This window comes from Mesocricetus auratus, unplaced genomic scaffold, assembly GCF_017639785.1.
Source record: "Mesocricetus auratus isolate SY011 unplaced genomic scaffold, BCM_Maur_2.0 Super-Scaffold_100714, whole genome shotgun sequence".
Classification (NCBI taxonomy): Eukaryota; Metazoa; Chordata; class Mammalia; order Rodentia; family Cricetidae; genus Mesocricetus; species Mesocricetus auratus.
The window spans coordinates 4,222,295-4,237,443 of record NW_024429270.1 but is presented as its reverse complement, the minus strand read 5'-3'; the positions used below and the strand labels follow the sequence as shown (position 1 = coordinate 4,237,443).

General features: G+C 36.4%; 1 protein-coding gene across 1 annotated transcript in view; it reads left to right on the top strand.

The window, feature by feature from the left end:
* The first annotated feature begins 1,044 nt into the window (after positions 1 to 1,044).
* Positions 1,045 to 15,149, top strand: part of LOC121137898 (40S ribosomal protein S12-like) — a 122,102-nt gene continuing 107,997 nt past the window's right edge. Inside the window, exon 1 of the mRNA XM_040740767.1 lies at positions 1,045 to 1,215. Coding sequence (XP_040596701.1) covers positions 1,045 to 1,215 — 171 coding nt within the window. The remainder of the gene's footprint in view (positions 1,216 to 15,149) is intronic.

Below are 15,149 nucleotides of genomic sequence, written 5' to 3'. Positions count from 1 at the left end.
CCAAATAAAGCTGAGTACTGTCCTTTCAATTTTGTTAGAATTTTGATAGGTATTGCCTACATGGGTCTACACTAGGTCTTCTGTATACATGTGGTAGTTGTTGGCTTAGTGTTTTGGGTGAATTCCTGACAGTTGGAGTGGGGTGTCTCTGACTTATTTGCCTACACTCAGGACCCTGTCCCTCCTATTGGATCACCTCATCTAGCCTTGACATATGACTTTGTGCCTGTTCTTACTGTATCTTGCTGTGCCTTACTCAATTGATGCTCCTGTGAGGTCAGCTCTTCTCTGGGGACAGGCAGGGCAGAGGGAAGGGGTGGATCTGAGGGAGAGGGGGATGGGGGAAGAGGGTAGGAGATACAGAGGGAGAAGAAGCTGTGGTCAAAATAAATTACATGAGAGCAAAATAAATAAAAAATTAAAAAATAACCAAATGTCAAATGAGGATGCATAGGCAAGACTTTATAAAAAAATCTTTAAGGATAGCTTTGCAAGTTATGAAAGGCATGTGGCAATATCATGTGGCATATAAAACTACATGGTTCCTCCAAGAAGTGAGAATAGACATCTACTGGCCACAGGACTTTTGCAGTTTTGCAATTGTAAGGAAGGGCTGTGATAGCGACAGCATTCCAATGACTTTAGAAGCTTCCTAGGAGACCAGAAAGGAAAGTGGCTCACTGGATATCTTGATTGTAACCTGGATATACCTTCAGTAGAGGATGCTAGAGTTACACTCAGACTCAAGAAAACTGTAAGTCTGTTTCTGCAGCGGACACATGATTGACAAAGGTTATACCATGAATGCTGCAAAGGAAGAAGAGTCATGTTCTGGATTTATGATCATGTGTGAATCTAGAAAAACTTAAGTGAAAAGAACACAGAGCAACGACTTTATTTCTGAGACTAATAAGGAAAATGTGATGTTTTAATTACTATTTGAGTTGATTTTTATTGTATTGTATACTTTTCTTTTTAACCTGACTTAAACATGAAACCTTCCTTCTGCAGAAGAACTGGCAAGGTGAAGCAATTCCCTGAGTGATGGATGCCTTCTATATAATTAGTACCCCTTGCCCCTTGCCATCTGCGATTAAGGAGCTGACCCCCCTATTACCAATTGCAGCATTTAGGAAAGTGGACCCTGCTCCTCACCTGCGCAGTACAGTAGAGCAAGTGAAAGATGCCCTCGGCCTCTTGATCATGAAATTTGTTGTGAGAAAGGGAGCTTACCTGCTTCTTTACCAACTGCAGAACTTGGGGAAATGGGCACTGACCCTTACCTAGGCAGCTCAGCAGAGCTGACCCTACTGACAGGAGAATGGAGGAACCACCCCAAGAACATGAGCATGGGAGATCTGATCCCACCCCTCATCTGCCATACGATGGTGTAGGCAGGGAAAGGATGCCTTCCACTCCTGCTCCTCACCAACTGTGGCAGATGAGAGAGATGGCCCTGAAGTCAGGAAGAGGTGAGCTGTTCCTACCCATCACCAGCTGTAGCACTTGGTCTCAACCACAAGTATAGTAATTTACTAAGTGTCTGATCATAAACAAAATATTTAATGTTACTAATGTTATGCTCTGTCTCTTTAAGAAGTGATAACAATATACTTATAGAATGTAGTTCTTAATTTGACTCTTAAAAGTATCTACATTTTTGGACCAATTATTATCAAAGGATACAAATTCAATAGCACAACATTGATTTACTATAGGACCTCAGCAACATTTCTGTAGTTAGTTTATGGTACAAAATTGTATTCTTTGAATAATTTAGGCATAGATTAATGTGGCTACCATAGCTCCTGATTGAACTGCTATAGTGGTACATAAGATAATACAACAAAATAAAATGAGACTGTTACATTAATTGGGAGGAAAAAGGACATAGGATAGAGGGAATAGGGAGAGCAAGGAGGAAAGAGGAATGTCAAGATAACGACTCTCCATTATGGCCAAAGACAAGATAGGACCATATCCCAGTGTTCATTTCAGATATTATTGGTTCTATATATACTTTCAAAAACCAGTGCACAAAGGCTTCAAAACTTGAATCCAAATGTCTGACTTAAGCATTTTGGAAGGCTTTATTTGTCAAGCTAGTACTAAGTATCTTGGGGGGAAACAGAAGAAAGATAAGCCAGTGGATTTTTGGCAAATGTGAAAGAACTTTACCTTGGAATGTAGGGTTGTACGCTGTATGAAATGAATAGTGATTCTTCAAATTCATCTCTATTTTGAAGCTAAAAATATTAGCTTATTGGAAACACATTTATTGCTGATGTCAGTCATTAAGTGGAAGTTATGGTAGAACAGAATGAATTCTAATTCTACTCACCACTGTCTGAAGAAGAGACCAGGCACATAAATACACAGAGAAAAGAAGGTTGGCCACATGACAGAGAGATCACAACTATTACAAAACAAGGAAGTTCTTGGATGGCCAGAAATTACTAGTTGAGTAGACAGTGGTCTGAGGCTTTCTTCATTACAGCCTCCTCATGGAGTCTGACCCTGAATTTGGAATTACTGGGCTCTGCAATGATGTAATAATTAATTCATATCAATTTAAAAGCCAACAAAGATATTGTAGTTTGACATGGAAGACTGATAAAACTAAAACAGAACAAGAGTATGCTTTTATATTTCAGTGACCCACAGCCAAGCACTGGGCTAAGCTCCTGGAGCATAGTTGAAGAGAGGGAGGAGGGATCATATGAGCAAGGAGAGGGGGAGTCAAGATCATGATGGTGAAACCACAGAGACAGCTGGCCAGAGCTGATGGGAGAGCTCAAGGACTCTGGACTGACATCTGAAGATCCTACATGGGGTGGACCTAAGCCTTCTGAATGTAGCTGACAGTTATGTGGCTTGATCTGTTGGAGGGACTGGCAGTCCACCAGGACTTATCCTGGGTGCATGAACTGGCATTTTGGTGCCCACTCCCTATGGTGGGATAACTTTCTCAGCCTAGTTGCAGTGGGGAGGGACTAGGTCCTTCCTTAACTTTGTATACCAAAATTGGTTTACTCCCCAAGGGAGGCCTTACCCCTTTTGAAGACTGATAAGGGCCTGGAATGGGGGACGTGGAGGAACAGATAAGTGGGGGGAGTGGGAACTGATGTTAGTATGTAAAGTGAAAAAATAATAATAAAAGAAGAAAAAAGAGTGGTTGCTTATGTGAGAATACATATTATTATCTGTATAATCCTAAATATAAATGTATATATATATCATTTTTAATGTAAAACGTCTTATCTCTCTCTATATATGAGAAACCAATAATAGTTTAAAACTGCCTTACCATACTGTTAAAGATTAGTTTTTATTAATTATGTGCATCTGTTTATGTCTGTGTCTTGGTTTGTGTCTCTGAGTGGGTATCTCTCTGAGGCATTTTGTTTTGGTCCATCAAACAGTTCCCAAATTATGACACAGATTTTTTTGAATGCCTGGCCTAATGTAGGTATGTTTCTGGCTACCTCTTACAACTTAAATTCTCCTATTTCTCCTTATCTACCTTTTGCCTCAGGGCTTTTTACTGTTTCTTTCTTCTTTGCTGTCCCTGAGTCTGTCTGACTGAGATTTTTTCCTCCTATTTACTCTGTCTGCCCTGAAGCCCTGCCTATTCTTATCCTACATCAGTATTGGCAGTTCAGATTTTTTATAGACCAATCATGTGGCTTAGGCAGGACCTGGTGAAACAAATACAACACAGCTTTTCACAATTAAATGAGGCAGGAACAAATGTAGCACATCTTTGCCCAATTAAAATAATATTCCACAACAGCTGCTCATGGATTTTAGTTTCCATGGGTGTTTCAAAGACGTATATCTGTATGCGTGCATGAATATACTTGTGTGGACTGGACTCCAGAGTCTCAGCCATGTTAGACAATTGCTTTATAATTGTTTTATTTTTCAACTGCGTTTTGTGGCAGAGTGTTTTTAAATTTCCTAGATTCACCTATAACTTACAATACTATTGATTTGGCTTCCAGAGTAATTGGGTTTCTAGACTTTCACCAACATACCTGACTCTAAAGGTTTTTGTTTGCTTTTTTGATTGTTTTTGTACTTTGCATTTCCCTTTTTGTTTTCAATTATTTTTGTCTTCCCTTGTTTTTATTTAAGTTAGAAACAAACTTGATTCACATGTCAATCCCAGCTCCTTCTCCCTCCCCTCCTCCGCATCCCTCCCCACCAGGCCCACCCAATCTCCACTCCAATCCCCAGGGAAGGTGAGGCTCTCCATGATGGATCTCCAGAGTCTGTCATTTCATGCAGGGTAGGGTCTAGGCCCTCCTTCAAGAGTCTATGCCGAGAGAGCATCCCTCATTGTGGGATGGGCACTCAAAGTCTATTTGTACACTAGAAATAAATACTACCCAAGGCCCCATAGATTTCCTAGGACTCCTCACTGACATCCACACATTTCACTTTTAGACTAGTATCTGAGAAAAGATGACACATATAATTTATTTGTCATATTTCCTTAGTTTTCTGTAGTTTAAAATCAAGAATAAAATGCCTTCATTTATCTTGGCTGGTTATTTATAATGACATAGTTTGACAATTTAGCATATGTCTTCAATGCATTGCCCATTGCTCTCTCTTCTCCTCCCTTCGCCTCTGCTGAGTCCCATTTTGCTAACAAATAATCTCACTTATAATACCTTCATGACTTCCCTACAAAGAACTTGTGCACCCTGTCTCAATCTTCTAGACTTAAGAATGTTCTGCCATCAGAAATATTTTGCACAGTATCCTCCAAAGCTAGGGAGAAATTTTCCTTTTTTTGTGATAACACAATGCATGATTTATAATGTGATTCAAATGGAGTTTGGAAACAGGTATATTAACTTTAATTGCAAGGATTTTACCAAACAAATTAGAAGCATCTGAAAAATTACATGTTGCATACATAGATCTTAAAAGCCTTTCTCCCTGAATTTTCTATGCTACAGAGTTCTAAATACAAGCCTGTGAATTTGTTATATTCATTGAGTGCTAATTCCATTTGAATTTTTGTGTTCTAATTTGGCAGAATTTGGATTTGTTGATCAGGTTCTTTGTGTGCTACTCTCCAGTGTAGATAGAAGAACAGAATTTTAATGAACTAGAATCTGTTGTTATTCCATGGCTCTTGTCATTGTTCCTGAGCACATAATATTTAATGATAGAAAGAAACGTGTGAAAATGCATAAATTTATGCTGTACAAATTCATGGATGATTTCTTCTTTTGATCTTTTTTATGTTATAATTGTTCTTACACAACATGTTTGTGATACAGTCAGAAATAAAAGTGGTAAGTAGGAATGAAATTTTAGAGTTATATAACTTTCCAAATAAACATACTACTCCTCTAATTTAGAATTTGTCCCCAATTTTATACAGTGAAATAATGTTAAGCACAATGACACTCTAATACAGAAATTTTGTTTAAATTTATAAAGTGATATAATACATGTGTGTATGTGTTTGCGGTGAGGTGTATACTCATTAGTGTCTGGCAATAAACCTATGTGATGAGAGCTCAAATGTTTTTAGTTGATATTTGAGGATGGGTATTTCTTATTTCATTAAGTATCTTGAAACTGGAAAGGTATTATTAATCATATTATTTCTAAACTGTTAGATCAGTAAAACAACTAATGGGCTATATGGCAGATTCATTAGCAATTTCCTCCTATTATTGATTATCCTTCAGAATTCAGACTTGCCCATGCAACTTGCTCTTAGATACTAAGTGGATGCAGGCAACTGAAAAATAATATAGCCATGTATCCACTAAATATAATTACTGACCAATCATAAATCATTACTAAGGCCTTTAGAGGTCTATAGAGGTATATTTTACTAGTCTTATTATATGTCTGAGGAAACTGAGGCAGATTAGAGAAATAGAATTGTTCTGGTTCTACTACCAGATTGTATCACAATCAGGAGTTCAATAAAAACTGTCCATATCTTAAACCAGAAAAGTGTTCATGTTTGCAATACTAAAAGCCCATTATAGTGGCTCAAAGATGGTTCAGTGAATAAATGTACTCCCAATACTAAGCTGAAAATTTAAGTTTGATGCCCAGAATTTACATACTAGAAGGAGACCACCATCTTCCACAAGGTGTCTTTTACTCCACATGTACTGGATGCCATGCATGGTCACACACACACACACACACACACACACACACACACACACCAATTTTTTAAAAAGCTACTATATCTCAAACCTTGTATCTAAATCCTAATGCCCTTCTCTGTATATATTTCTTTCAGTGATACTACTATTATATTACATATCTGAGAATGAGGGATTAAGGACCATATTTTTCCATCTGAGAATCAGAAAATTTTAACTTAAATTTGAAATGGATAATGATACTTAAATTTAAGTAAATATTCAGCATATTTGTTGTTTTTACAACAAATTCAAAGTCTATAATTTTACCTCTATATATGCCAGTTGGAATTTGTGACTTGCTTACATTTGAGAGGTTTAGGAAATTTGGTTATGGGCGTGAGCATGGCCACATATAGGATGACAAGGTACTGGAGAGGTAGTTGAGAGTTCAACATAGGGGTCATTAGCAGAAAGAGCAGGTGAGCTAATGGGACTGGCTTGATCTTCTGAAACCTCAAAGCCCACTCTCAGTGACACACTTCCTCTAAGACCACACCTGCTCTGAAAAGGTCATACCTTTTCTTAGAACCTGAGAGCCTTTGGGGACCAGTTTCATTTGAACCACCATATCTGGATTAACACATGAGAAGTTATTATGTAGAAATTTTAGGATAACTATAATAAATTTGCCTACAACTCAAGTGATAATGCCCATAACTCACATTTTCTCAGCTCATATATGCTAGAATACAGTATGTCTTTTTAAGTAAGAGAGAACCCAAAATAAGAAGTTGGTATGTTTATGAGAATTTCATAAGATATATTTATTCTTCTAACATCTTCCAAGGATTAAATGTTATTTCAATTATTTGAGAAATATAAAAACCCTGAGTATCACAAAATATTCAGGAAAATAAATATAAAAAAGCATGATTAAACATGTATAAAATTTAATTGAATTATACCACTATAAACAATTTTTCAATTCCATTGATTTTCAGAATAAATTCTGTTATGCAAGAGAACGTTGCTTTATTATTTAGGATATAGCAACCAAGAATTATTAAAAGAACTGAACAGTGTATATAAAAGGCAAAATTATTTTTGAAACTTAAAGCTTTCCAACTCCAGTTTTAGTACAGAATCATTGAACGTAAATACAGTGATTTCAGGGTTGGCTGAAAATTAAATAGGTTTTTAATATCTGCCACCATAGTATTTTTGACAAATTGACAAAGACAGTCCAGTTAATTTAGTATCTCGAGTTTAAATTTTTAGAGAAGAAATTTCACTCACATCTAAATAACTCCAAATCAGAAGACTACATCATGAAATTATTTAATCTATTTTATAATTTATAAGTTTCTATCTGTCATATTTCATCAATTCTACTTTCACATTACATTTTGATGATGCAGATGGAAAGTAATGAAGGATGGAAGCAAGTTCATAAAGAGCTTGAACATGATTATTTTGATTTAGATATTGAATAAAATTTAAGCATACCTTAAGCAGGTGTCAGTCTCAATGAAGCCCTCAATGAAAAATTGTTTTTTTATTAATTAGATATCAACGAATTACATAAGCATCTTCAATTTTTGTTTTATCAAGAGATGATATTTAGTTTAAGATAATCTCCTATATATAATGTAACCAGTAACTCAATATGTTATTTAGATGCAATTTTTCTCATCAATACATGGAAAATGTCCAGTATGCATTTTATAAGCAGATAAGCTAGAATATATTCCTTTAAAAAGGTACTTCATTATTTTAAATTTTGTGTATATATGGATGGTGTATGTGTGTGACTGCATGTGCCTGCAGAGACCAAAGGAGTTGGATTTCTCTGGAGCTGAAACTACAAATGTTTATGAGCCACCTGATATGGTTCTGAGACTCACACTCAAGTCCTTTGCTCTGTTAAATGCTTAGTCACCTTTCCAATTAGAGAATACTTTTTGATTGAATAAATGACTGTTTACATTGTCTGTATATATTTTCTAGTAAAATTCTTTGTTAAGAATAAAATTCCTCTTGAAAATAAATTATTGAGAAGAATTAATGAGTGTATCTAATCAATTATAGCATTATTGATGCAAACATATGTAAGAGTTGTTTCTTTGCTGTAGGAACTCTAGGTGAGGTGGCAGGTTAGAAGTTTCATCTGTGTGACTTATCTCAGGAGAAGAGCCAAGATAAAACAGATGAGATTGAAATAAAGACGTGGAGAACTTTCTCCATTGAGAAACAGCCATCAGTGATATTTGATACATGGTGCTGATCATACAAGAAGCTGGAGGTACTTGTTCAGCTACAGAGATGTAACCATAGACTTGAGAGACATGGACACAGAGGTATACAGAACGGTGTTGGCTGTTGAGATTTCAGTTGAAGTGGCTAGGAAACCCAAAGTTGAGAGTCTCCAAGGGCAATCTAGAGTGACTAGCTTGAAAAAGAACTGCTTTGGTTAGATACAGCACAGGAATGAGAAAATGTGGAGGATTTGGTGACAGAAGGGTGTGTGTATTCTCAGAGAAGTACCACAAAACAGCAGAAAAAGAATAAGCTGTCAAAATGCAGGCAAAAAGGTAAATACAAGACCTTCCACTCACTCTTATGGATTGGTCAGGGAAAGTTGTGGGAGGAGTACAATTCCAAGTATGTAAGATAGTCTCTGTCATGCTGAGGTAAGAAGGAAGATGATTGTCTCTGACTGTAGAACCACACAATTTTTTGTTTTAGAGGTCAATACTGAAACTGTTCCCACATTATTTTGTCAGTTAGTGGCTTTCCCCCAATGATTATGATAGAAAAAAACACAAACACAAGTAAAGGAAACTCAACAGGAAAATTCATATAAAGCAAAACAAACAGAGGGAAAATAATTGATGCCTCCATCTAAAAAGATGAAAACCTGTCAGAAAATTCATACAAAATTATGAGCAAACAGGGTCATTATAAACCCTTCATAAACTAATAGCTCAACATAAGAAACAAAATAAAATGATATTTTATTTGTATTTAAAAGTTGTATGTGTGTGTGTATCAGTATTTAAGTTTGTGCACAAGAATGCAGTACTCACAGAGGTCAGAGGAGGGCATCCAATCCCCTGGGCTTAGAGGGATAACTGTTTTTGAGGTGCTCAGTGTTGGTACTGGGAACTACATTCAAGTTTCTGGAAGAACTATCCCCATTCTTAACTACAAAACATTTACCCAAACTAAGAGTCCCACTCTCAAAGAGGATAAATGACCATAGACATGACTATAATAAATTGATGAAATTAAGAAACTTGTAGGACTTTTTTAATAAAGTTATCAAAGCAAATGGAATGGTGAGCAGTTTGGAGGATGAATCAAAATACGGAGTTAAAGTTCAGGAAAGAAGTTATAGAAGTTTAGCAATCAATTAACTTAATAAAAGACAAAGTCATTGTAAGCATTTCAGAAATAGAGGACAAAGTAGAGAAAATACAGTCACAGACTATAGAAGAATATATAAAACTTCCAAGAATTCTAAGATGTATCCCAAAGACTAAACCCAATAATCCACAGGAAAGAAGAAAGGTGCGATAAAGTGGAAGAACATAGAAAATGCATTCAATAAAATTAAGGCATACAGTTTCCCCTAAATCTAGAGAAAGATTTTGACACATATAGAAAAGAGACATTTAGCATTTTGAAATAGGAATCTGAAAGCAGAACTATTCAACATAATTCTTGTAGTACAATATAAAATTATATAAAGGAATGAAGAGAAACTGTATTCATTCTGCATAGCTATCATAGTGCTGAGAGTGATGTTCAGACATTTGGGTGAAAAATACATCAATGATAATAGTTAATGTTGAATCATCCACACTACTGGACCTACCTATGAGGCGAATGGGTCCTCTAGTGCCATCATGATATGACTGCTTATGAACACAACAAACTTCTTTCCTAATTGGATTTCAGATCTGCTTTACAGTATTCTTGGTAACTTATACATGGTAAAGAAGTCATGGGCCCAAGGGGGGAAGCTATTGATGCTGTTTTGCTAAGCAATTATGCTAGTAAAGCTTACTCTAAATGTTTCGTTTACCTACATAGATTTGTACAGCTCGCAATCTTAGCTAGGGAAGTTTTGGGTTGTAGTGGACTATGATTAATGTACAGACTCAAAACTAAAAAACATTGGGAAAAGTAACTATGAATCCCATTATGTAGATAAGACAACTGTATCTCTTCCTTCCCCACAAAAGAAAGGGGAGCATCATTGAATTGGGGCCAAAAAGGTAAGAGTTAGAGGATAGAGAAAAGTTTTATAAAATGCTATCTTTTATGACATACTGTATGCATAAACTTATAGCAATTATGAATATGAAATGATACATTCTAATTCTTGTGGGTAAATAACTTCCAAGCAACCTCTCTAGAGAATCTATCATCCCTTTATCAAATCCTTGTAGAGTTAAAAAGAAAGTGACAACTAGTGAAATCATAGAAATTGCAGACGCATATGGTGATTGAATAATACTCTTCAAAACAGAGAGGTACTGAAGAAATCATGGAGGAATTTAGAAATTCCAAGAATCAAATGAACATGACTCCACAGTTTACCAGTATTGTTCGCTGTCTAGGGAAAGCTAAGAAAATTCTTCAGGAAAGATTTTAGTACACATAAACACAAAACCAAACAAAACATAAGTGTTCTCAACTAAGTTAATAATGTGTGTCACTGTGCTAGAAAAGCATGGAAAAACTAACCCAAACTCTGCAAGATTATAAATGACATAGGGTAAAGATTCATTCAGTAATTAATGAAATAAAGCTTCACTATTTTCTTGGAGAAAGGTGTCCCTCATTTATACTTGAGATAACTGACAAATATAAACAGAATAACATACTGGATTTATTTTCATTCTGGTGGTTTGTTTATTAATGATTACATTGAGGGTCCAGATTATAGAAGGGCCTTGTTCTATCAGATTTCTGGAGATTAGGATTATCGGCCATTCCAGTGTTACTGTGAGAAACAAATTGAAATATTTTATTTCCTATGTGTGTTTATTTTAGTTCTAAAAATTTTAGAACATATATTGTTCAGAATTTTAAGTAGCTAATGGTAGTTGATAGCTACTGATGAAGAGGAGTCATTACATTCACTGGTGGATCGTCTGCTTATCAGGGATAGATCCATACTTAGCTCCATGCAGATGGACCTAGTCACACTAAAGTTTTTCTACACAAAAATGAAACAAAATATGGAAAGAATATGGGAAGGAAAGACAAAGAGTTTAAAAGCATACTTAGGCTCAGGCCAGCATCCAAGGAAAGACAACAGAGGTGAAAAGAACAGTTCAGCACTTCTGAGTCAGAACAGAGGAAAAATGAGAAATCCTTGTTGAACTTTATGATAGCTTATGGATTCTTCACTAGGCTGTTAGAGTTCTTGGAAGGTAAAAAGTACAATACCTTAAGGTAAACCCACTTACGTAGGGATGGTCCCTTAGTCAGGTCTTTTTCGGGCTCAGCTGGACTTTTACTAGAGGAGATGGAACTCATCTTCACCTAGAGGTGGCCTCCATTGTTCGCTCTAACAGACCCATTAGGAGGTGGAGGCTTTTCCTTTGCAGGCTGGCTTTACTTTCTATTCACTTCAGCACCCTGGTTGCTGATGTAATGTGATCACCTGGCCTTTTGTTCCTCTTCCCATACATTTACTGCCCAGTGGAATACATCCCAAGAGCTAAAAGGCAGAATAAATCCTTTCTTCTTTGAATTGCCTTTTGTCTGTTATTGTGCCACAGCAATGAGAAAAGTATCCCATCTCATACAAGTAAAAACTTTATTAACAAATCAGGTTCTAATTTAAAACTAGTGCAGCTGCATAGTTGGGACTTCAATCAGCTTTAACATTTGTGGTTTCCAGAAATCTTTATGAAGAAGCATATATGATCAGTTTCAACTTGTGGATTTCAACCACAGATACAGAAACTATATGCTTCATTCCTACAAATGAATGACTTAAAAATCACACATACAAATGTGTGCATTCTTTTTTGTAAACTCCACTGAGCTCTCATATGAGTCTGTTAATATTTTTCTAACACGTGTGAAAATAGTTTCAATGTTATAATTGTAGGGAAAAGGGGCCAATCAAAGAAACACACCCTGAGCAGAGCCAAAGAAACACACTTTGGCCCTGCAAACAGAACTAAAGAAATATACCTTGACCCTCAAACTAGTGCCAAAAGAACACACTTTGTCCCTGGAATCAGAGTCAGTGAAAGAAATGCACCCTGGCCCTAAAATTGGAGCCAAAAGTCTAAAAAGGATAAGAGAAAGAAACACATTTTGGCTCTGAAACCAGAGCCAAATCTTACCCTAATCCTGTGTAGAAAACTAACCAATCCTCGAGCAGAGCTCTAGCCAATCTGAGCTCAGCACTAAAATCTGACCAATCCCCACCATGGAAGCCCTATATAAACCCTGTGTCTGTTCAGCTTGTGTCTGTTCCTGATACCAGGCTGACATGGCAGAGGGCAGCAACTCTTCTGGATTCTTCCCTTCCAATAAACCCATTCAATTAGCTCTGCGTGAAGATCTTCTTTTGCGGTGGCGACAGAGCAGAGGAGCAGAGCTGAACTGTAGCAACTTCGCCCAAGAAACCCATGACCAGCAAAACTGCTACACTAGGTGAACATCCCCAGCTGGAAGACCCTGTCCTGCCGGAGCAGAGCCTACACACTGGAGAAGCTTTTCCCTGAGGCTGGGCTGTAAGCAGCTAAGCTTACTGCAAACTGTGGTGGTCCTTGGCTCCTGAGCTCCAGGATACCTTTCCATCGGTGTGTTACACTCAGTATTCTGAGCTGTGTTACACTCAGTATTCTGTAACTCCTGAGTGCCAGAATACCTGACCCACTCCTGTTCCATCCCAATCCACCCAAATGCCTACAATAATATATTGCACATTCTCACATACAAATTCACAGAACAAATAAAGAAAACTCTTAGTATAAATACAGGTAAATTCAGGACAAAATACCATATTTCATGTTATAAATACAAGGATAGTGAAGAATAATCAAGGTAATATTTGGGAGAAGAAATAATGAGTGATTGAAAGTCTGAGTCTTGAAGTTTTTTTCATTAGAAAATATAACCAAGAAGACTATATCTCATCAGGTGGCAAGCTTCTAATATTTTAAACCATTTGTGCATTTACTTTCATAATTTGACCCAAACTGTATTTCAGCGGGAAACAAAATTCATTTCAAAATGATTCTAAAATGTTAATCTAAGAGCACACATTATCTTAAAATCATAACTATCAAACACTAATCTCAGTAATTTAAAGTAGTTATATCATATTGAGTTGAATTTATGCTGGCAGGTAAGATGGTTCATTGGGTGAAGACACTATGAAGCCTGACATCCTGAGTTTATTCCCCCAGAATCACATGTGAAAAGAAAGAGGAGGAAAAAAAATCCTCCATAAGTTGTTCTCTGACTTTCTCACTTTTGTTGTGGCATTCATTAGCAGTGCATGTGCACACATGCACACACACACACACATACACACACACACACACACACACTAAATGCAATGAAAATTGAACTCAAGTAATATCAAAATGTCTTAATGGATATTGGCACTTACCACAAACACAGGCAACCAGAATTCTGAAAATCACTGACCTCCATGAACTGATTTCCACAAAGTGTTTTCTGAACTCCATCCATAGGTACAAAATGGTATACATGTGTCCATGACATGAAATAAAACAAGCAAATAATAATTATAATCATTTTAGAAAAAAAATCTATGAATTGAAATGAGACTATACATTTGGAGGATTTACATCAAAGAGCATTTACGTTGAAGCTGAAGATCAGGCTAGTTCTTGGTCTTCTTGGAAGCCTGCCATATTAGTTATCTTCATCTTAATGATGAGAAACTGGGGCAAAGGAAGGCTAAAAATGTCTACCATAGATCTTTGTGATGCCAGTTGAACTAAAGTTTAGGTGATGAAAACGTTTTCACAACATACCATTTACTCTCATCTCCTTCAGAAATTGCCATCACTGCAGAGCAGCATTGAACTGAAGTTGTCCCGGGTCAGTGTGTTAATACTGGAACAACTCTGAGAAGCATCGTCCTGTAAGCTGTGTTGTTACTGTGTCTGCATTGTCTGCTTGATCTCTGGTTTGATTTTTTTTCACTTATTCCCTTCCTTGAACATGTGTTGACTCCTAGATCTGTCCTTTAGGGTCACATGTGTCCTTCTTCCTCACCTCTTGTAAGACTATTTTACAAAGAAAGGATAGTTATTTAGCTCACAGGTGGCAATGATACAAGATTTGGTGCTGGTATCATGTAATCTCTTGTGAAGACTTCAAAACAATGGCATTATGAGGGTGGGATTAAACTCAAGATCATCACATGGTAAATAGAAAGCCAGAGAAGAGTGGGTCATGTCTTTTTGTTTTGTAACAAGTGTTCCTTTCACTAAAATACTGAAGTTCCACCAGGACTACATCAATCCCTTTTAGGATTATACCTTCAATGGTTTAATCAATTGGTACTTCCAAGTGGATGAAGACCCTTTATAAAAAGATAATTTAATATAAAACTTTTACTTTGAATAATGATTAGTATGCCTTCTGCATAGGTGTGAACCATACATGGAAGGCAGATATTCCAATGTTGATGAACAAAGAAATCTTGGGTTATAAACTTTATGTTGAAAAAGAAAGGACCTGAAATTATAAAATAAATGCAACTATGGCATGATCAAAGAAATATTTACTTTATTAGGTTTATTAGAAAAGGCATGAGGTATGAAAATTTGGAACTATGAAAAACAAATATATGGGTACCTTAGAAGAAATGAAAAATGGATATCACATTGCATATCAATTACTTTTAGAAAGCACTCCCATGAAATAATACTAAGAATACTAAGCAACCATACACAGATGGCTCACCCCCATGACATTAGCCAGGAACTTTTCTAATGTAACCCAAGG